The sequence below is a fragment of the Xenopus tropicalis genome, chromosome 1 (assembly GCF_000004195.4).
Source record: "Xenopus tropicalis strain Nigerian chromosome 1, UCB_Xtro_10.0, whole genome shotgun sequence".
Lineage (NCBI taxonomy): Eukaryota > Metazoa > Chordata > Amphibia > Anura > Pipidae > Xenopus > Xenopus tropicalis.
The window spans coordinates 198,437,761-198,461,263 of record NC_030677.2 but is presented as its reverse complement, the minus strand read 5'-3'; the positions used below and the strand labels follow the sequence as shown (position 1 = coordinate 198,461,263).

At 41.0% G+C, this 23,503-nt stretch overlaps 2 protein-coding genes across 6 annotated transcripts; both read right to left on the bottom strand.

Moving 5' to 3' along the window:
- Window positions 1-1,599: 1,599 nt before the first annotated feature.
- On the bottom strand, window positions 1,600-17,214 carry LOC100497037 (UDP-glucuronosyltransferase 3A1). 5 transcript variants are annotated; one of them, XM_031894658.1, is made up of 8 exons: window positions 17,128-17,214; window positions 9,623-9,761; window positions 9,221-9,322; window positions 8,606-8,717; window positions 6,848-7,382; window positions 4,391-4,622; window positions 3,803-4,022; window positions 1,600-2,609 (listed from the first exon to the last, which is right to left on the bottom strand). In XM_031894658.1, exons 2-8 carry the CDS (start codon window positions 9,714-9,716, stop codon window positions 2,333-2,335), a joined length of 1,572 nt encoding a protein of 523 aa, XP_031750518.1. In that variant the 5' UTR covers window positions 9,717-9,761; window positions 17,128-17,214; the 3' UTR covers window positions 1,600-2,332. The 5 variants fall into 5 exon arrangements, with proteins under 5 accessions (XP_031750518.1, XP_004910480.1, XP_004910479.1 ...); XM_004910423.4 differs by lacking the exon at window positions 17,128-17,214 and adding an exon at window positions 10,918-11,432; XM_004910422.4 differs by lacking the exon at window positions 17,128-17,214 and adding an exon at window positions 10,964-11,432.
- LOC100497193 (UDP-glucuronosyltransferase 3A1) lies at window positions 14,371-23,503 on the bottom strand. The gene is given in 7 exon segments (XM_031894674.1): window positions 14,371-14,789; window positions 17,128-17,347; window positions 17,691-17,922; window positions 19,329-19,863; window positions 21,827-21,938; window positions 22,468-22,569; window positions 22,886-23,503. Coding segments are annotated over 7 exon segments (1,572 nt in total). The 5' UTR covers window positions 22,980-23,503; the 3' UTR covers window positions 14,371-14,512.

Sequence of the window (23,503 nt, the reverse complement as noted above, 5' to 3'; positions counted from 1 at the left end):
AGAAGAACAGCTGCAGCTTTGTATTCCCTGCAACTCCCTGCACCTGATCATATACTGTTCCAAAAGAACAGCTACAGCTTTGTATTCCTTGCAACTCCCTGCACCTGATCATATACTGTTCCAGAAGAACAGCTACAGCTTTGTATTCCCTGCAACTCCCTGCACCTGATCATATACTGTTCCAAAAGAACAGCTACAGCTTTGTATTCCTTGCAACTCCCTGCACCTGATCATAAAGTGTTCCAGAAGAACAGCTACAGCTTTGTATTCCCTGCAACTCCCTGCACCTGATCATATACTGTTCCAGAAGAACAGCTACAGCTTTGTATTCCCTGCAACTCCCTGCACCTGATCATATACTGTTCCAGAAGAACAGCTACAGCTTTGTATTCCCTGCAACTCCCTGCACCTGATCATATACTGTTCCAGAAGAACAGCTACAGCTTTGTATTCCCTGCAACTCCCTGCACCTGATCATATACTGTTCCAAAAGAACAGCTACAGCTTTGTATTCCCTGCAACTCCCTGCACCTGATCATATACTGTTCCAGAAGAACAGCTACAGCTTTGTATTCCCTGCAACTCTCTGCACCTGATCATATACTGTTCCAGAAGAACAGCTACAGCTTTGTATGCCTTGCAACTCCCTGCACCTGATCATATACTGTTCCAAAAGAACAGCTGCAGCTTTGTATTCCCTGCAACTCCCTGCACCTGATCATATACTGTTCCAGAAGAACAGCTACAGCTTTGTATTCCCTGCAACTCTCTGCACCTGATCATATACTGTTCCAGAAGAACAGCTACAGCTTTGTATTCCCTGCAACTCCCTGCACCTGATCATATACTGTTCCAGAAGAACAGCTACAGCTTTGTATTCCCTGCAACTCTCTGCACCTGATCATATACTGTTCCAGAAGAACAGCTGCAGCTTTGTATTCCCTGCAACTCTCTGCAACTGATCATATACTGTTCCAGAAGAACAGCTACAGCTTTGTATTCCCTGCAACTCTCTGCACCTGATTATAAACTGTTCCAGAAGAACAGCTACAGCTTTGTATTCCCTGCAACTCCCTGCACCTGATCATATACTGTTCCAGAAGAACAGCTGCAGCTTTGTATTCCCTGCAACTCCCTGCACCTGATCATAAACTGTTCCAGAAGAACAGCTGCAGCTTTGTATTCCCTGCAACTCCCTGCACCTGATCATAAACTGTTCCAGAAGAACAGCTACAGCTTTGTATTCCCTGCAACTCCCTGCACCTGATCATAAACTGTTCCAGAAGAACAGCTACAGCTTTGTATTCCCTGCAACTCTCTGCACCTGATTATAAACTGTTCCAGAAGAACAGCTACAGCTTTGTATTCCCTGCAACTCCCTGCACCTGATCATATACTGTTCCAGAAGAACAGCTGCAGCTTTGTATTCCCTGCAACTCCCTGCACCTGATCATAAACTGTTCCAAAAGAACAGCTGCAGCTTTGTATTCCCTGCAACTCTCTGCACCTGATCATATACTGTTCCAGAAGAACAGCTGCAGCTTTGTATTCCCTGCAACTCCCTGCACCTGATCATAAACTGTTCCAGAAGAACAGCTGCAGCTTTGTATTCCCTGCAACTCTCTACACCTGATCATATACTGTTCCAGAACAGTTCTTTATAGGGAGAGTTCATCTTATATTTCAAAAGGGGATAGTGAACATATTCTGTCAGAGCATGATGGAAAGGCTTCTTGAGGGGCCATCCTGGTCAAATTGGTTGACCTGGATGTTAGAGGGTATAAATCAAGAATGGATTGTTTGGGCCACATGATCAGAAAGAGTTGTCAAACCATTGGTTTGTAATTGTTATAAAACTATTTAATATTTTCAAAGCCCTTGTCCTCTCCACTGGTATAACTAATTTTTAACTGAACAATATCTACACCACAAGCTGACTCGGATAAAAGTTTACCAATTGTTACCAACAGTTGGAATGGCAGATTATTTATATGTGAGACAGAGATACTGTATATTGGGTATACTGGCCTAGTCTATAAAAGTTTTATTTGCTGCCAAGATAAAGCATTAACCCTAATCTGAGTACAGGTGAGCTTAAAAACAGAAACACATATGGGACCCCCTGGTTAGGAAGAAGAATCATTAGTGGACAAGGGGATAAATGGGACCGATCTAGGTTTGTATTAGAGTTTTATGGATATTTTATTGTTCAAAACATAACTGTTATGCACGGTTACATAATTGTGCAGACGTTATTGTTGATGTAAGCTGTATGCAATCTTTCTGTTAATATAAAAACATAAAGCTAAAACTTTTTTTTAATTAAATGCCGTTAATTTTGTTTTACCTTTCTGACAGAACAAAGCCTTTGGATGAATAGCCTCAGTACCTTCACAGTAATGTAACAGGCCCCAATTAAACACACACACACAAATAAAATGACGTCCAGAAGATACTGCTGATACAGGGGTTGCTGGTAGGAGTATGGAATAAGGTGATTGGCTCCTCCCACTGTTACAATGTGCTCCACCCATCGCACTATTTGCTGCTCCTTGGGAAAAGGCTGTGACCTCTGTATCAGGCTGAAGTGCATTGCTGAGTTCTTGTAGCTGTAGGTATAAATACAATGCATTGTGACAAATCTACTGCATAAACTTCATAAGCATCTAAGAAAACTAGGGATGCACCAAATCCATGATTCAGTTCGAGATTCGGCCAAGATTCGGCCTTTTGCAGCAGGATTCCAAATCCACACTCCTGGCCAAACCAAATCCTTAAAATCATGTGACATAAACACAGCAATTGAGATTTTTTCATAGCACGCCGTGCGCGTGGTTCTCTTTAACCCTTCCGTATCCTAATTTACATATGCAGATTGCGTTTCGATTCGGTATTCAGTAGAATTTTTCATGAAGGTTTGCTGAACCCTAAAATAGTGGATTTGGTGCATCCCTACAGAAAACACAGCATTTAATTTAATATATTGCTATGATAGTATAAAGGATAGTCACTTTTGCATATTAATCTATCTAACTATGAATTAACAACTCATTAGTTAAAATCTGACATTGACAAGTACAAATATTTATTGTCAGCCACTGCAACCCCGCCTTTGAGGTCCAGGATTTGGTTGCAGCCCCTTATAACCTAATAACAAGTAACAGATTTGTTAAACATTGGGAATGCCAGCTTACTATAGTTCCAAGAATACCTAGGACCTCAGATAAACATTCTACTTAAATCACCCCAATTACTGGCCTTCAGACTCTGCTTTAAGGATTACCTAGTAGAGCAAATAATCATTTACCTTAATTATTACCTAAGTAGCCTTCAGGGTTGACCAATATCTACTGATTTGGGGTGCCATTCCCAAAGTTTGTGAATGTCTGGTGTAGATGTGTGTTGGGAAGATATGTTGGGGTAAAGTAATGTTGCAGCAGAAGGCACTAAATTAAAGGTTTTTGTCAGTAGAAGAGAGTAAAATGAGAAAATGTTACTCTTATGGCACTGGTGTAAGTGCTGAGGAACGGTTGGAAAAGGTAACAAGGACGGCAATGAACTTGCTCTACAATGTTCATGGGGCCAGTGAATTTTTTTTTTCCTAAAGTAGCACCAGTCTGGGAAAAAACCTTATAGGCTGAATTCACTAGAGGTTGCCCTACATATTGGCACACCCAGTGAATTTGGCTCTCCTTGTCTTTTAATGGCTGGAACAATGCACCAGTAGTGATAAGGAACAGAGCTGAGTAACACTACGGTAAATACATTATAACATACTGTAGGTTAGAGACAAGTCAAATACCTTTTATCTTCTATTACATGCCTAATAGCATTTGCCAGTTTCTCAGCTTTCAGTTGATCTGATGGAATAAATGTTCCCAAATGTTTTGCTTTTATCCGTACTGCATTGTCAAACTGATCAAAAAAAAGGGGTATTGCCACCATAGGTACCCCGTGATAGATAGCTTCCTGCACGCTGTTTACCCCTCCATGAGTGACCAGAAGACGAGCCTTGGGGTGTCCTGTCATGAAACATAGAAAACGAAAAAGAATGTGTAAACAATACAGTGTTTAGCTTTATCACTTGTTAAATATAAAATAACCATTCCCTTTATGGGGCTGCAGTGTGTAACAACTAAGTTCGACCAAACTTCCTGACTTAGGGTGATCACAGGGGCAGATATAATGGTTCCAGCAGTAATGCGACACTGCTAGTGACATGGCATGGCTTGTGGTTAGTTTTTTTATCCCATCATAGCTGTATAAAACTAAGCAACAACCATTATAGTAGTGAGATCACAAACATCACAAACCCTCTTAGACCAGTCATGACGGTGTGTAGAATTGTACCTGCTTTGGAATATAATACAAAAGAAATGGAATTTTGTACCCAGGAGATCATTCTGAGGAATCCAATTCATTATTTTCACATTTGGGGCCAACTGTAGTTCTTTCGGCCACTCTGATATTCGGTATCTCCAGATGACTTTTTGCGGGATTTTTGCAAAACCGTCGTTCATTTCCTTCACAAACTCAGTGAGTGGATTGGATGGTATCATGGAGCCAAATGTCACAAGGATAAATCCATGCTCTCCTGACTGAGAGATAAAGTGTTCCAATTCCTGTAAAACACACAAACTTGACTTGCAGACATTTATTTAACAAGAAATTAAGATATGTCATTTTCTTCTGTGGAATTACCTAATACCTGGTATTTCCCCCATTTGGCAGATATAGCCTCATGAGAAGTTCTTATAACCAAGCTCTGACATTGACTGGGAGAGATGTTTTCCCACTTAGATTGTTCTATGGGGCAGGGACCTCCTTCCTATTGTCTAAGCAGTTAATCATTAATGTAATTGTACATTATATTTTATTGTATTTTTATTGTAATGACCCCTGTTTGGTCTATTATGTATTATTCGGCTGTATAGTGCTGTGTACATACAGTAATTACTGATATATCAATACAAATATACATAAATACATATTCCCCCATGCAAGATTTTTTCAGCCTATTTCAAATCTCCCCACCGCATTTCTGTGGTATTTAAATCCAGGCTTTGGGTTGACCATTTTACAACCACCAATTCATTTAGATATTTAGCCATTCCTTGGTGGATTTACTGGAATGTTTAGGGTCATTGCATGCACCATTTAGTTCACATACAGAGCACTGGGGACAGGACACACTAAAGTTTTCTGCGCGTCTTGTCCCCAGAGCTCCGTACGTGAGCACCAAGTTTAGACATGGCTGGACAGCATGCACCCCTAAATTTGTGCTGCCCAAGGCCCGGGCCTTTGTGGCCTTGCCACAAATCCTGGCCTGGGTGGTGGACTCCAAAGGCCCTGATGCAGCAAAGCAGCCCCAAACTATAACATTTTCAGCACCATCCTTTACAGCTAATATCAGATCCTTTTGGTGAAATATTAATGTTTGCCTTATCTATCCACAGCACACTGTTTCAGAAGTCCTGGTCTTTGCCCAAGTGGTTCTGGGCAAATGTTAGTCTTGCCCTATAGGGATGTAGCGAACATCGCCAAAAATGTTCGCGAACCCGTTTGCGGACTTTCGCCAAAACTCGCGAATATTCGCGAACTTTGTGAACCCCATAGACTTCAATGGGAAGGCGAACTTTAAAACCTAGAAAAGCCATTTCTGGCCAGAAAAATGATTTTAAAGTTGTTTAAAGGGTGCCACGACCTGGACAGTGGCATGCAGGAGGGGGATCAAGGGCAAAAATTTCTCTGAAAAATACTTTGTAAAAAAAACGCAAAAAAATAACGCCAAAAAAAACCGCAAGCTATTCCTATGTATACGCAAAGGCAAAAACCGAGGCAAAAAAACGCGGCGCAAAAAAAAAACGTGGAGAACCCAAAATGGCGAACATCGCCAAAAGTTCGCGAATTTGTGGACTTGCGAACACCCGATGTTCGCGCGAATTAGTTCGCCGGCGAACAGTTCGCTACATCTCTATTGCCCTAATGGTCTTTCTGGACAGCAAAAGAATCCTTCATGGCTCACCTCCCATGTAGATCTAATCTGTAATGGTAAACTCATGTACCTTGACATCCATAGCAGTGAGAGATACTTGTAGATTCTTCTACTTCTTTATCCATCTTGCATTTTGGTTTTGGGTTCCACTCGGTAGGGTAGCCTGGCCTGGGCAATATGGCAGTTGTTTAAAATCATCTTCTCTTGCAGATAACCATCAGGGGAGTGGAATGCTTGATGTCCAATAGTTTGGCAAACTTTTGTAAATCCCTTTCTGGGCTCTATAACCTTTGTATTATATTTGATTCCCAACCAGTGGCTCAGGTGCAACATGTTGCTCACCAACCCCTTGGATGTTGCTCTCAGTGCCCCCAAACCAAGTTTTGGTTGAATAAAAACAAGATTTCCTACCAAATAAAGCCCCCTGTAAGCTGATAGTGTGCATAGAGGCACCTAATAGCCAATCACAGCCCTTATTTGGCACCTCCATGAACGTTTATGGTGCTTGTGTTGCTCCCCAAGTCTTTTTATATTTGACTGTGGCTCAGGAGTAAGAAAGGTTGGGGATCCCTGATCTAGACATTTAATACCACATGCTTCCCCAATAAAAAAGTGTCTCTATCAAAAATGATATCTTCAAGATTTTTTCTAATTCGAAAAAACTTGAAAATCTTGACTGTGTATTTTCTTAAAAAAAGTGAACAACTTGAATGCAGTAAAAACATATCATACCCATCAATTTTAATAAATACTAATTTTTTTAAGCAAAAAAATGAAAAGGAACTGCTTACAGTTGCTTAACTTCTGTGTAATAACTAAATAGGAATATCGCAACAAGAAAAGAGCACTCACCTGTGAGACAGGCTTTGCTGGTTTTGCCAATACACCTCCAATATACAGAACATTTGGAAAAAAAGCATGGGGAAATTCAATGGTAAAGTCTGTATTATACATCCACAGTGCTGCTTTCTTGTAGAGTTCCGCAAAGGATGGTCTAGAACCTACTGGGAAATGCTCTTCAATAACATCATCAAATAATGAGTGAATTTTGTACTCCAATACAGCTGAGTCAATGTAAAAAAAAACATTTTTTACCCTTTCAAAAAAGTTCATGTGGTCACTTAATTGGGACTGATACGCTGGCATAATGGACAGCAGGTTCGGTATTCCTGAATGCCAAGGACTCTTTACTGCAAAGGGGTGAGTAGCAATGAAGGGGATTCCTAACTTCTCAGAAGCCAAAAAGGAGCAGGGATTGAAAGAATCTATCACCGCAATATCATACTTTTCCTCCTTTAATAAGTTCAAGATGGACGTCTGGTTAAATATCATCTTGCACTGGCGTGACAGATGGGTAAAGAGACCCAAATAAGAAGAAAGTTCATCACTGGAAAAATAATATAAAAAACTGTGCTGATAATTCTTTGAAAAAACATCTAGGGCATTCTGTATATGTATATATATATATATATATATATATATATATATATATATATATATATATATATATAAACCATTCTGACAGATAATCCTGAGATCCTGGTGGTTCAAAGATTATCTGTCTTGACCTAAATTATTTGTCATATGGCAGAGAGGAAGTGAAGAGGATATTCAGCTCCCCTTTACTTTCTGCTTTTCCACTTATTCTATTCTAAGTCAGTGATCTCCAACCAGTGGCTTGTGAGCACTACCCCTTTCAATGTTTCTTTCCAGTGGCCTCTAACTAGGTACTACAAGCAAAGCCTCCAAGCTACCAGTCCATATGGGGCTACCTCTATCACAGCCAATCACAGCCCTTATTTGGCATCCCCAAAGGACTTTTCATGCTTTTGTGGCTCGCCAACACTTTTTCCATCTGAGTGTGGTTCACAAGTAAAATTGGTTGGAGATCCCTGCTAAAAGTGGATAGAACAGTGTTAGCTCAAGGACACTTTAGCCTTGTATCACTTCCAGGGAGTGTCACGGCCACCAAACAAGTGGATCTGGGCCTGATTTGGCCACCCATATGTTGGGATCATACAGTGGAGCCTTCAGTGGCCCACTGAATGAGGACTGCATCAACATACTGATGTGCTCCTCATCTACTGGATATTCAAACCTGTCTGTTTGATAATTGGCCAATACAGGACATACAGATTTGTTGGTGGGTCCCATATATGAACTGATAAGCTAAGCTTGGCATGTGTATGACCAACTTTGGTGTTACTATTAGGCACCAATGCACTATCACTGACCTCCATTAGGCCATGAGTAAAACTAGGTTTGTGCTTAAAGTTTGTGCCTGGCACACCCCACTCAGTATCAATGTACAACACAGTGGAGGAAGCCACCTAATGGTGTCTATATATGAATATATTAGGAAATGGCCTCCATTATTTTGCAGAAAATGACACATAACCCAAATAGGGGGTAAGGATGAGGCAACCTTGCACCCACCAATAATGTTCTCCGGACCTCATGCAGTATTTTTAATGTGGTGTAAGGTGCAGAGCACAGCAAGGCCCCTAATGCAAGTCCTTTTTGAATGAGCAATAAATGTCATGAATTGCACCCCTTAGTACTCCCCCTTAGGGGGAGCATCCTGAATTCATGTTTATCTATTTGACTCACCTGCCCTTAAAGTTGTATTTGCTGTCTCTGAAAAATTCACCATATTCTTTAAGATAATTTTCATCCAGGGACCAGGTGACCAGTCTGTAAGGGCTCTCCTGCATCTGGTAATCTGAAAGATAAACATCAGTGACCAACAGTGCACGGGTCATACGCATATGTACCTTTAGAACTAAATACCATCCTATTATTCACAGGGACAATGCTATGCTATGGCTGGCATTCTAGTTCTACCTGTATATGTAAGTCCCAGAATGTGTGCCCAGAGGTGCTGGGAATGGTGTAATAATGTATAAACAGAGTGAAACTGCCTTGGGGTTCAGAAAAGTAAGGGTACCCTGTGCGGCCCTACCTGAGATGCTGATAACAGGGTCCTATAGAGATTCTGCTATTGTGCCCAGTTCTACAACATTTAGTGCACCAATAGGGAAATGATTTCTCTTATACCAGAATAAATATGTTACCCCAGACTTCCGTTTCCATTCACCAATAAGAGTTTTCATGTCTGATGAATATGCCGCCCCCACTGATACATTTGCTCGGGGAGGGGTGTTCCAGAGACATAAGTACTGTATTAGCAAGAAATCATTCATGGTAATGCTGAAATACACTTTCCTGGTAGCAATCCATCTGCAATCTGCCGGAACATTGTTACTTCATTGCCGTGGTTGTGTAGAATACGGGAGATTCCATCCATCCAGAGATAATGGCTTCCGCCTGAAAGCATCAGCGGCTTTAGTTTTTTTTTTTTATGCGAAAACAGTTGGATTAAGTGGCTGGCATTGCTCTAAACTGTCTGAACCTTTTGTTCTTCTTTATTCATCCTCTTGTTTTAAATGTTTTTATTTGGTTCCATGGGGTTCTACAGGGTTTAGTGCTGGGCATAGCCCTTTTCTGTCCTTTTATTAATAATATTCAAAGCACTTTCTTACTAAAGTAGTGCAAGATTTTGTCCCTGTCTGCCATATCTCTTTATGTACAATACAACATTTCCCTCCAGAATTCTTAATGACTCACCTAAAAAGGTTACTGTCAAGATTTTGGCTCCTTGAAGCAGGACAAAGTGTTGCACCAACAAGCCAAGGGTCAGGCTCTTCCTTCCTGCAGCCATTCTTCCAGGGAACTGAACCAAGTGCCAACGTGCTTATATCTCCTTCTTTTGCGTGGTACAGGGTTTAACATGGGGAGAAGCAAAAATAATCAACAGCAACTCCTCTCCTCCCAACTTACTAACTAAACCAGAACCTGTTGAACATAACTCAGCTACACTGGGTTATTCCCCGGTGTCCCGCCGGCCCAGTCCAACCTTGTGCACTTTTGGTCTTACCAAGACAAATCCGGCGCTGTAACCAGTTCAAAGTCAAAATCACATAAACAACTGCAGCTATGAACTTAAGGGCTTACACAGCAAGTGCAAAGAGTTAGGTAGAAACTTCACATTCAATCATCTTTTTTTACCCACAATGCTACATTATTTCCCAGAATTCCAGCTTAACTGCAGGCATACCAAATTATTGGCATGATACCATTAGCATGCAGTAGATTGGGTGCAAGTTAGTTCAGTTCTGTTTTGTATTAGATCTATTTTGTGACCTTTGGTCATTCTCATTGTACAGGTATGAATGCACATCATCAGTCATGATCACCTAATACATAGCAGTTTAATAGATTTATTTTAGGCTTTTGTTTTCCGAGTCATAAAAATATTTCAGTTTATTGCATTCAGTACTTTTGGTCACTAGATGACAGCAAAGTGCAAGGAATCCCCGGAAGGTTTCTATCACGAGGTGGTGTTAGCAAAAACAAAAGGTATTTCTGATACACGGGGTCACCACCAAGGTCCCTTACATACCACCAACCCCTGGACCCACATGGAATAAACACCAAATTAGTAGCAATAAAACATATTAAGGGTTGTGATAGAATACCTTAACATTAAATTAGTATAAGTATAAATACTTTTATGATATGTAGATTACAGAGCAAGGGATCACCAGATTAAAACAGTTAAGGGGACACCCCATTAGTCTGTAATGGTAGGTGAGTCAGGAAAAAGAGAGACAATAAGGACAATAAGGGTGAAGACACACGGAGCTACTAGTAGCAGCTACTTGTTGTGGCTACTAAAAAAGACATTGCCGATCATTTTCTGATAACTGTCTCTACGCATGTTTTAGCAGAGGCAATTCTCTGTATTGTCTATGGCAGGGGATTTTCTGGCATTTAGTAGCTGCTACTAAGTAGCTCAGTGTGTCTTCACCCTAAGGTATTAAAAGTGCCACCAGTAATCTCTTTAGAGTGCGTCCTCTCACCTCCTTGCACTAATTCCATATATTATCCTGCTAATCCATCACACACCTAATTGATCTCACCAATAATTCCTCAAAGTCAGACCAGTTCTGTGTCCTCGGTGACCGGTTATTTTTCCCAAGTGTCACTCTCCTCTGCATTGGGGAGGCGGAGAGATGACTGGGGGTGGGGTGATGATGCTTAGGGGCGGCATGATGACATCAGGAGGGCAGATGAGGTAACAGATGAGGATTGCTCCAATTCTTGGATCAAACTGAGTTTTCTCAGGGTTTCAGAACTTCAGGCAGAATTGAACCAGACAGACTGTCCAGTCCAAAACCCTGCATCAGCGTCAGGGGCTCTGTAGCCGTGTCCTCTCACAGTCTTTGGAAATCCAAGATGGACACTGATTCAGATTTGGCTTGTTTTCCAAAGTGAAATGCAAATGGCTACCACAAGTTTCGGATTTAAGCTTGTGAAAAGTATTTCAGATATTCACACACTGTAACGGCTCGATTTGTGTGTGCGCTGCAAAATGTTCTACCCACCTGGGATTTATTAAGCTGCAATCTGTTTACATTATAAGGAAATGGACTCTGAGCATTTCCTTTTATAACCTATTGTCAGTGTCTATTAAATTTAAAGAGAAAGTATGACAATTTCAATATATATCAATATAGGTATAAAAACCCCACCACTTCCTATAAAACAGCCCACACCAACCCCCTCTGCAGTAAACATATTGATATATCAAAAGGAATACTGAAAAAAGGGACCAAAAATTCTGTGGTACACACCCCATAAAAAATGTCTACTTTACATCTACATATATATCACATCAAGCTAAAAAATATACTTTTATGAATAATTCATATTCCTAAATTGTTTAAATCTTTAATAAAAAAAAAACTTTGGTTCATGCTCCTTATATAAAAGCAGCTTCTCTATTCCTTCCTTACTCATTTGGAATACTCATACAAATATGTGGTATCTTCTTTATTCTTTTCCCTTTTACTTAATCTTTCCTAAGTGTTCCTTTATCCTAACTTGTACTGCCTGTAGTTCTCATTTGCTTTTAAAGTTATAAGGCTAAGAACCCACGAAGCGGTCCAGTCGCCTCTCGATAGATCTCTGCTGTCGCCGGCGAGTAACCGGTCCAAAAGTCGCCAGTCCAAAGCCCTTTGCACCACTTTGTTTTCTGAAGTCATGTGAAGTTGCCTGCAGGAGGAAACTACGTGTGACTTTGGAATACCAAAGCGATGTGATGGCCTTTCCACCGGTCATTCCTATTGTTGCCAGTGAAAAAGGCAAGTGGAGTGGTTAGTAGCAGAGATCTACCACGGGTGACTAAACCTCCCCGTGGGTTCTCAGCCTTAATGAGTAAAAGGGTGTTCCTATCCAGCACTGTCCAAGTTCTCCTATTTGTATCCTTTCTCCACAAATCTGCTGTTCACCACAAAGGCTTGCTAATCAAAATCCTTAATATCAGTGAAGCTTCTTCCCATTGGAAAATATAAATTAACAAGTGTAAAAAGTGACCAATCTTCCTTAAATTTTTCTTATAAATAAATATTGAAACACATTTGCCAAAGAGTAAATCATCAATATGATATTCCTATTATTGTCAAGAAAATGAATGTATAACTCTAATGCCTCCTTTGTGCCTTCCCAAATCATAACAATATCATTGCTTTCAAAATGATACATGAGGGCAGTACAACCTATATATTATCCTAATCCCAGAGGTCAATAGGCAGGCCCGCAGAGCTAGGGGCAAGAATAGTGCCCATGGGAGTACCGTGGGTCTGTCTAAAATATTCTCCCTCAAATAAAAATTAATTCTGCTCTAAAATGAAAGAAATAGCTCCCAAAATAAATTATCTATGTGCAAAAAAAAATAAAGTTTGAGTTTAGCTACAACCAAAACATGATTTATACAGGTACATAAAGAGGTGACCAAACTAATCTTGTTGCACCACTTAGCAGAGTTAAGGGAAACAGCAGTATTAATATTAACTCCAGAGACAATGGCCCTGCCATGGGAGTTTATCAGATCCTTATAGGCCTTTGGGATATGGTAAAAGATGGGAATTATAGGGTAGGCATTAAAGGGGACCTGTCACCCTAAGAAATAATTTTAAATTCTTTTCTATTGTGTTAGTTAAGCAAAATAAACTTCACTTACACTATATAAAAGTAATATAAATCTTGTTTCCTTCAGTCCTGGAATTACACAATCACATCAAATAGGCAGCTGCCATTTTGTAGACACTGTTATTAAGACAAGCTTTGTATCACCCCACAATCTTGTGTATATGCCAGAATGGGGGACCAGATGCCCAGGCCCATGCACTGGCTACACAATTAGATGGTTAGGAGGAAGGGGGAAAGTGAGAGCTGAATTGAAAGTTAATGTATTTGTCTGCCCTGCCTCTATGCCTAAGGGGCAGGCAATATATGATTGACAGCTGGGATTTTTAAATGCCTTTATAATGGGGTTGGATGTGTTAATATAGAAATTAATTTGGGTTTCTTGTTTAATTTATTTTAGGACTTTTATTATACAGATTTTTATGTCTGGGTGACAGGTCCATTTTAAAGGAGAAGGAAAGGCAAAGTCACTTGGGGGTGCCAAAATGTTAAGCACCCCCAAGTGACTTTAACCGCTTACCTTGTACCCCGGGCTGGTGCCCCTGTTCGGAGAAAATAGCACCAGCCCGGGGTACCTGGAGCGCAGCACTTCCTCCTTCCGCCTTCAGCTTCCTAAACTGCCGGTGGCCGGGCATGCACAGTAGAGCGAAAAAGCCGACTTAAATGTTTAAGTTCGGCTTTTCACTCTACTGCGCATGCGCGCGCAGCGAAGCCGGAAGGAGGAAGTGCTCGCTGCTACCCCGGGCTGGTGCTGTTTTCTCCTGACAGCGGCACCAGCCCGGGGTAAAAGGTAGGCGGTTAAAGTCACTTGGGGGTGCCTAACATTTTGACTTTACCTTTCTTTTTCCTTTAAATACAAATGTATCCCTTTGGATACATGCAAATTTAACGGTATAAGTCGCCAAGAATGAATTGTTTGGGCCACATGACCAGGAAGAGTTGTCAAACCGTTGGCTTGTATTGGTTATAAAACTCTTTAATAAATCCTCAGTCCTCTTCACCATCCCATGTTATAACTAATTTTTAACTGAAAAATGGCTACACCACAAGTTTACCAACTAAGCTGGAATGGCAGCTTATTTATATGCAAGGCAGAGATATATTGGGTATACTGGCCCAGTCTATAAAAGTTTTACTTCCTGCCAATGAACCAAGATAAAGCAGTAACCCTAATCTGAGTACAGGTGAGGTTAAAAGGGCTCAAAGTGAGCTTGAAAACAGAAACACATATGGGACCCCCTGGTTAAGAAGAAGAATCATTATTGGACAAGGGGATAAATGGAACCGATCTAGGTTTGTATTAGCTCTTAATAAACAAACAATGAGTAACAGACAATGCAGTGGTAGAGTTTTATGGATATTGCATTGTTAAAAACATGTTATGCACGGTTACATAATTGTGCAGAGGTTATTTTTATTGTTGTCAATTTGTTGACACAAGCTGTATGTTACTATAAAAATGAGCCTTTAATTTTGTTTTACCTTTCTGACAGAACAAAGCCTTTGGATGAATAGCCTCAGTACCTTCACAGTAAGGTAACAGGCCCCAATGAAACACACACACACAAATAAAATGACGTCCAGAAGATACTGCTGATACAGGGGTTGCTGGTAGGAGTATGGAATAAGGTGATTGGTTCCTCCCACTGTTACAATGTGCTCCACCCATCGCACTATTTGCTGCTCCTTGGGAAAAGTCTGTGACCTCTGTATCAGGCTGAAGTGCATTGCTGAGTTCTTGTAGCTGTAGGTATATATACAATGCTTTGTGACAAATCTACTGCATACATTTATACAGCATCTAAGAAAAACGCAGCATTTAACCTTTAAATAGGATAAGAATGAGGCACCGATATCTAATTCAATATATTGTGATGGGTAATATGTGAGAAAGGAAAATCACTTTTGCACATTAATCTATGTAAAGATGAATTACTGACTCATTAGTTAAAATCCAACATAGACAAGTACAAATTATTTATTGTGGGCCACTGGCTTCATCCCCCCCTTTGAGGTCCAGCATTTGGTCACAGCCTTTATAACCTAATAACAAGTAACAGATTTGTTAAACATTGGGAATGCCAGCTTACTATAGTTACAAGAATACCTAGGACATCAGATAAGCATTCTACTTAAATCACCCCATTACTGGCCTTCCGACTCTGCTTAAGGCAGATGTCCCACAGAGTGCGTTAGTTGCCGTGATAGATATTTGCTGTTGCAGGCTACTAACCACTCTGAAATGCCTCCCACCAGCAACAATAAGTGGCAGTTAAAAGGCTTTCAGATCGCTTCAGTTTTCTGATGTTGTGCAAAGTTTCCTTCTGCAGGCAGCTTAGTGCGACTGTTTGGCACCCCCAGTGATTGTAATCGCTTACCTGAAACCCCTGGAGTTTCTGCAGGTTGAGCGATCCTCTTCATTCTTCTACTTTTGATGAGATCCCGGGGGCCCGCCCATGCGCAGTTGAGCGAAGAGACGGCTTTTTTGTTAAAGTTCAACTTTTCACTCAACTGTGCATGCGTAAAGACCAAAGGGGATTGCTTTGTTGTATACAGACCAGCCAGTGCAGTTTTCTCCTAACAGAAGCACCGGCCAAGGGTAAGCTATTATAGTCCATGGGGGGTGCCTAACATTTTGGCCCCCAATGAATGTAACTTTACTTCTCCTTTACGGATTACCTAGTAGAGCAAATAAGCTTTTACCATAAGTATTACCAGTGACCTACGGGGTTGACCCATATCTACTGATTTGCCATTCCCAGTTTAAGAGTAAATTTATCAATATCTGGTGTAGATGTTTGTTGGGAGGATATGTTGGGGTAAAATAATGTTGCAGCAGAAGGCACTAAATGAATGGTTTTTGAGTAAAATGAGAAAATGTTACTCTTATGGCACAGGTGTAAGTGCTGAGGAACACTTGGAAAAGGTAACAAGGACGGCAATGTGACCCTGCTCTACAATGTTCCTGGGGCCAGTGAATTTTCTTTTCCTAAAGTAGCACCAGTCTTGGAAAAAAACCTTATAGGCTGAATTCACTAGGTTACCCTACATATTGGCACACCCAGTGAATTTGGGTTTCCTTGTCTATTAATGGCTGTTTTTAATATATAGTTATTGTGCAGACTGTAGGAGCAGTGCCAGCATTGTGTCACTGTATGCTGCCTGTGTGTGCCATACACACAGGCAGCATAGGGCAAGCAGAGTATGGCACACACAGGCAGGGTAGGGAAGGCAGAGTATGGCACACACAGGCAGAGTAGGGCAGGCAGAGTATGGCACACACAGGCCAAGTTTGGCACAAACCAGCCAAGAATGGCACACACAGTGAAAGTATGGCACGCAGGCAGGGTAGGGCAGGCAGAGTATGGCACACACAGGCAGGGTAGGGAAGGCAGAGTATGGCACACACAGGCAGGGTAGGGCAGGCAGCGTATGGCACACACAGGCCAAGTATGGCACAAACCAGCCAAGAATGGCACACACAGTGAAAGTATGGCACGCAGGCAGGGTAGGGCAGGCAGAGTATGGCACACACAGGCAGGGTAGGGAAGGCAGAGTATGGCACACACAGGCAGGGTAGGGAAGGCAGAGTATGGCACACACAAAGGCAGGGTAGGGCAGGCAGAGTATGGCACACACAGGCAGGGTAGGGAAGGCAGAGTATGGCACACACAAAGGCAGGGTAGGGCAGGCAGAGTATGGCACACAGGCAGGGTAGGGTAGGCAGAGTATGACAGGTTTTTGCTGTACTTCAACCATTAATATAGGTATGGTCATGTGATAACATGGGTGTGGTTTCAAGTGGGTGCGGTTTCAAAAAGGGGAGTGGTCAAAACTGGCTTCCATTATCGGCACTCCACCACGTAGGTCGGAAAAATTCCGGCCCTCGGTACAATAGAAGTTGGACAGCACTGCACTAGAGGTTACCCTACATATTGGCACACCCAGTGAATTTGGGTTTCCTTGTCTATTAATGGCTGGGACAATGCACCAGTAGTGATAAGGAACAGAGCTGAGTAACACTATGGTAAATAATATAATACTGCAGTAATTATAATATACTGTAGATTAGAGACAAATACCTTTTATCTTCTATTACATGCCTAATAGCATTTGCCAGTTTCTCAGCTTTCAGTTGATCTGATGAAATAAATGTTCCCAAATGTTTTGCCTTTATCCGTACTGCATTGTCAAACTGATCATAAAAAAGGGGTATTGCCACCATAGGTACCCCGTCATAGATAGCTTCCTGCACGCTGTTTATCCCTGCATGAGTGACCAGAAGACGAGCCTTGGGGTGTCCTGTCATGAAACATAGAGAACAAAAGAATGTGTAAGCAATACAGTGTTTATCACTTGTTAAATATAAAATAACCATTCCCTTTATGGGGCTGCAGTGTGTAACAACTAAGTTCGACCAAACATCACAGGAGTGGATATAATGGTTCCAGCAGTAATGCGACACTGCTAGTGACATGGCATGGCTTGTGGTTAGTTTTTTTATCCCATCATAGCTGTATAAAACTAAACAACAACTATTATAGTAGTGAGATCACATACATCAAAACTCTCTTAGACCAGTCATGACGGTGTGTAGAATTGTACCTGTTTTGGAACATAATACAAAAGAAATTGAATTTTTTACCCAGGAGATCATTCTGAGAAATCCAATTCATTATTTTCACATTTGGGGCCAACTGTAGTTCTTTCGGCCACTCTGTTATTCGGTATCTCCAGATGACTTTTTGCGGGATTTTTGCAAAACCCTCGTTCATTTCCTTCACAAACTCAGTGAGTGGATTGGATGGTATCATGGAGCCAAATGTCACAAGGATAAACCCATGCTCTCCTGACTGAGAGATAAAGTGCTCCAATTCCTGTAAAACACACAAACTTGATTTTGCAGTCATTTAAGAAATGACATTAAGAATGAAATTAAGATATGTCATTTTCTTCTGTGGAAATACCTAATACCTGGTATATCCCCCAATTTGGCAGATATAGCCTCATGAGAAGTTCTTGTAACCGAGCTCTGACATTGACTGGGAGAGATGTTTACATGTTTTACACTTAGAATGTTCTACAGGGCAGGGACCTCCTTCCTATTGTCTCTTTAAGCAGTTAATCATTAATGTAACTGTACATTGTATTCAATTGTATTTTTATTGTAATGATCCCTGTTTTGTCTATTATGTATTGTTCTGCTGTATAGTGCCGTGTAAATAAGTATTGTTATATCAATAAAAATATACATAAATACATATGCCTCCGTGTAAGATTTTTTCAGCTGGACGATGTATGAGGAGTTTCCTCATATACAGCGTATTTCAAATTACCCCATAGCAATTCTGTGGGATTTAGATCTAGACTTTGGGTTGACCATTTTACAACCACTGATTCATTTAAACATTTAGCCATTCCTTGGTGGATTTACTGTAATGTTTAGGGTCACTGTCATGTTATAAGGTTAACTTTTGGTTGAGCTTTACTCCCTGCTACAATGAAGAATTCATGTGGTGGTGGACTCCAAAGGCCCTGATGCACCAAAGGAGCTCCAAACTATAACTTTTTCAGCACCATCCTTTACAGCTAATATCAGATCCTTTTGATGAAATATTAATGTTTGCCTCACCTATCCACAGCACACTGTTTCAGAAGTCCTGGTCTTTGCCCAAGTGGTTCTGGGCAAATGTTAGTCTTGCCCTAATCTTCATTCTGAACAGCAAAAGAATTCTTCATGGCTCACCTCCCATGTAGAGCTAATCTGTAATGGCAAACTCATGCACCTTGACATCCATAGCAGTGAGAGCTACTTGTAGATCCTGTGACGAAATTACTAGGACTTCTTTATCCATCTTAAATTTTGGTTTTGGGCTCCACTTGGTAGGGCAGCCTGGCCTGGGCTATTTGGCAGTTTGAAATCATCTTCTCTTGCAGATAACCATCAGGGGAGTGGAATGATTGATGTCCAATAGTTTGGCAATCTTTTATAAATCCCTTTCTGGGCTCTATAACCTTTGTATTATATTTCTCAGAGAGTTTTTTAATCTAGACATGCTTCCCCAATAAAGAAGTGGCTCTATCAAAAATGATATCTTCAAGATTTTTTCTAATTCAACAAAAAACTGGCACCGGGTACTTTTATTATTTAAAAAATGTGAACAACTTGAATACAGTAAAAACACATACACATCAATTTTAAAAATGAAAATGAACTGCTCATCGCTGCTTAATGTCTGTGTAAAAACTGACTAGGAATATTGAACAAGAAAAGAGCACTCACCTGTGAGACAGGCTTTGCTGGTTTTGCCAATACACCTCCAATGTACAGAACATTTGGAAAAAAAGCATGGGGAAATTCAATGGTAAAGTCTGTATTATACATCCAGAGTGCTGTTTTCTTGTAGAGTTCCACAAAGGTTGGTCTGGAACCTACTGGGAAATGCTCTTCAATAACATCATCAAATAATGAGTGAATTTTGCAGTCAAATACAGCTGAGTCAATGTAAAAAAAAACATTTTTTACCCGTTCAAAGAAGTTCATGTGGTCAGTTAGTTGGGACTGATACGCTGGCATAATGGACAGCAGGTTCGGTATTCCTGAATGCCAAGCATTTTTTAGTGCAAAGGGGTGAGTAGCAATGAAGGGGATTCCTAACTTCTCAGAAACCAGAAAGGAGCAGGGATTGCAAGAATCTATCACCGCAATGTCATACTTCTCCTCCTTTAATAAGTTCAAGATGGACGTCTGGTTAAATATCATCTTGCACTGGCGTGACAGATGGGTAAAGAGACCCAAATGAGAAGAAACTTCATCACTGGAAAAATAATAAAAAAAACTGTGCTGGTAATTCTTTCAATAAACATTTAAGCTATTCTGTATATATAATAAACCATTGTGACAGATGATTCTTAGATCGTGGTGGTTTAAAGATAATGGGGCCGATTCACGAAAGGGTGATACCGCTTATCACATGCTTTTTTGCGTTAAAAAGCACGTGATAATTAAGTACCGATTCATCAAATTCATTTCGCATGCGTTAAGATGCATATCGCATGCACTAAGACGCATATCGCAAAAAATGCACTATAGCAAAGCGTTATTTCTATCGCATTAGTGAATAGAAATAGTAGTAACACATGATTCACAAACACATATGAAGCGTTAAACGCAATATCGCATTAGTCTCTGCGAATATTAACACCTACTTGGGGCAGGCGGTACTTAAAGAAAATTGTGGTTCATGAGCTTTTGTCAACACCACATGGAGTTTGCAGACGTATTTTTTCTGTGTTGGCCCTAGAGTGATGCAGCCGCCAGTTTTCAGAGAAATGGGCATTTTCAGAACAGTAGTTTTCAGAAAGTAATGGTTACGTGCGTAATAGCGTGCGCTAATATCGCATGAGGTGAAATATATTGCGCGTGGCGGGAAATAACTCAAGAAAATCGCTCATCGCAAGATAAATTACGCAAAGAACATTGCTTCTTAATTATGACGCCTGTCCTTTTAGTGAAGCGATTGTTAAGTCCCAAAAAATAAGTGATACAATTTTTAACGCATTCTATATTAGTCTGGAGAGTCAGCTCCTCTTTATTTACTGCTACTCCAGTCATTACAAGTCACTGTAAGTAACTGATCTAAAACCAGTGGCCTGTGGCACTACCCCTTGATGTTTCTTTCCAGTGGCCTCTAACTAGGTGCCCATTTTAAAATCTCTGACTTGGAGACAAGTTTTGGAAGCACAGAGTTACAGTTTTACTCCAAGCAGAGCCTCCTGCAGGCTGCCAGTCCACATGGGGTTACCAAATAGCCAATCGCAGCCGTTAATTTGGCACCCCCCTTTTCATGCTTTTGTGGCTCACCAAAATGTTTAAATTTGTGTGGCTCAATAGTAAAAATGGCTGGGGATCCCTGCTATAAGGGGATAGAATGGTGTTAGCTCAAGGACACTTTAGCCCCTTGTAACACTTCCATGGAGTGTTATGGTCACCAAACAAATGGAACTGATAATGGGCCTGATAATTGGACTCCCATAAGCTGGAACCTTTGGTGGCCCATTCAATGAGGACTGCATCAACTTACTGAAGTGCTCCTCAGCTGCTGAATTTTCAAACCCGTCTGTATGATAAGTGGCCAATATTTAGCCAGATATGGGGCAAACAGGTTCATCGGTTGGTTCCATACATGAACTGATAAGCTGAGCTTTGTCTGGAGGGACCAGGTCAGCAGCTTTCATCGGCTTGTGTATGGCCAGCTTTGGTGTTACTATCAGGCACCAATGCACCAATCATTCCTATGCAATCATTGACCTCCATTAGGCCATGAGTAAAACCAGGTCTGTGCTTAAAGTTTGTGCTTGGCACACCCCACTCAGTATCAGTGTACATCTTGTTGATACAATACAATTCCACCATTGGAACCCGTGAAATAACATAGTTGCAAAAAAGGACAATTGTAGGTAAAACTTAACACAGTGGAGGAAGACACCTAAAGTTGTCTGTATATGAATGTATTAGGAAATGGCCTCCATTATATTGCAGAAAATGATACATAACCCAATGGCGGGGGGGGGGGAAGGAAGGCAGCCTTGCACCCATCAATAATGTTCTCCGGACCTGATGCAGGATTTTTAATGTGGTGTAAGGTGCAGAGCACAGCAAGGCTGCTAATGCAAGTCCTTATTGAATGAGCAATAAATGTCATGATCTGCACCCCTTAGTACCCTAGTACTTAAATCAGGAGCATTTGTAAAAAATGGATGTTTCTCTATTTGACTCACCTGCCCTTTAAGTTGTATTTGCTGTTTCTGAAAAATTCACCATATTCTTTAAGATAATTTTCATCCAGGGACCAGGTGACCAGTCTGTAAGGGCTCTCCTGCATCTGGTAATCTGAAAGATAAACATCAGTGACCAACAGTGCACGTGTCATACACATATGTATCTTTAGAACTAAATACAATCCTATTATTCACAGGTGGCTTTTATGGCAAAGAGGGACAATGCAGTGCTATGGCTGGCATTCTAGTTCTACCTGTATATGTAAGTCCCAGAATGTGTGCTCAGAGGTGCTGGGAATGGTGTAATAATGTATAAACAGAGTTGGGGTTCAGAAAAGTAAGGGTACCCTGTAGCTGAGATGCTGATAACAGGGTCCTATAGAGATTCTGCTATTGTGCCCAGTAGCTTCTCTTTACGCCACCCCAGTTCTACATTTAGTGCACCAATAGGGAAATGATTTCTCTTATACCAGAATAAATATGTTACCCCAGACTTCCGTTTCCATTCCCCAATAAGAGTTTCCATGTCTGATGAATATGCAGCCCCCACTGATACATTTGCTCGGGGAGGGGTGTTCCAGAGACAATATAAGTACTGTATTAGCAAGAAATCATTCATGGCAATGGTTAAATATACTTTCCTGGTAGCAATCCATCTGCAATCTGCCGGAACATTGTTACTTCATTGCCGTGGTTGTGTAGAATACGAGAGATTCCGTCCATCCAGAGATAATGGCTTCAGCCTGAAAGCATCAGCAGTTTTATTTTTTTTTAATCCAAAAACAGTTGGATTAAGTGGCTGGCATTACTCTAAGCTGTCTGAACCTTTTGTTCTTCTTTATTCATCCTCTTGTTTTAAATGTTTTTATTTGTTTCCAATGAGTTCTACAGGGTTTAGTGCTGGGCATAGCCCTTTTCAGTCCCTTTATTAAAGGGTATGTAAAGTCGCTGATGAAAAAAAATGCCTCTCTCTGTCATTATAAAGATGATTTTGTCCCTGTCTGCCATATCTCTTTATGTACAATACAACATTTCCCTCCAGAATTCTTAATGACTTACCAAAAAAGTTTACTGTCAAGATTTTGGCTCCTTGAAGCAGGACAAAGTGTTGCACCAACAAGCCAAGGGTCAGGCTCTTCCTTCCTGCAGCCATTCTTCCAGGGAACTGAACCAAGTGCCAGCGTGCTTATATCTCCTTCTTTTGCGTGGTACAGGGTTTATTTAACATGGGGAGAAAAAAATAAACAACAGCAACACCTCTACTCCCAACTTACTAACTGAACTAGAACCTGATGAACATTCCCTGGTGTCCCGCCGGTCCAGTCCAACCTTGTGCACTTTTGGTCCTACCACTGACAAGCACAAACCTTTTTGCTATTGTGAATGACAGGCACAACTTGCAACTGCTGTGTAAGGGGAGGCACATAGCCAGCAGACAGCGTTTCCCTGTGTTGCATATTGTGGACACAAACAGACGTTCCTAAGGTACAAAACTTCACATTCAGTCCGCAGTTTTTTTACCCAGAATGCTGCATTATTTCCCAGAATTCCAGCTTGACTTCAGACATCCCCAATTATTGGCATGATATGATTAGCATGCAGTTGATTGGGTGCAAGTCATTTCTGTTTTGTATTGGATCTGTGTGTGTAGAACACAAGGCGCAAATCAAGGTCAGA

Excerpts from the sequence above, each read along its gene's own strand:
- LOC100497037 (XM_031894658.1), bottom strand. The coding sequence starts at position 9,716 with ATGGCTGCAGGAAGGAAGAGCCTGACCCTTGGCTTGTTGGTGCAACAC. Across the intron at positions 4,023-4,390 it reads TCCTCAGAATGATCTCCTGG|GACACCCCAAGGCTCGTCTT; the intron begins GTACAAAATTCC and ends GTTTCATGACAG. Across the intron at positions 2,610-3,802 it reads CATGTAATAGAAGATAAAAG|CTACAAGAACTCAGCAATGC; the intron begins GTATTTGACTTG and ends TTATACCTACAG.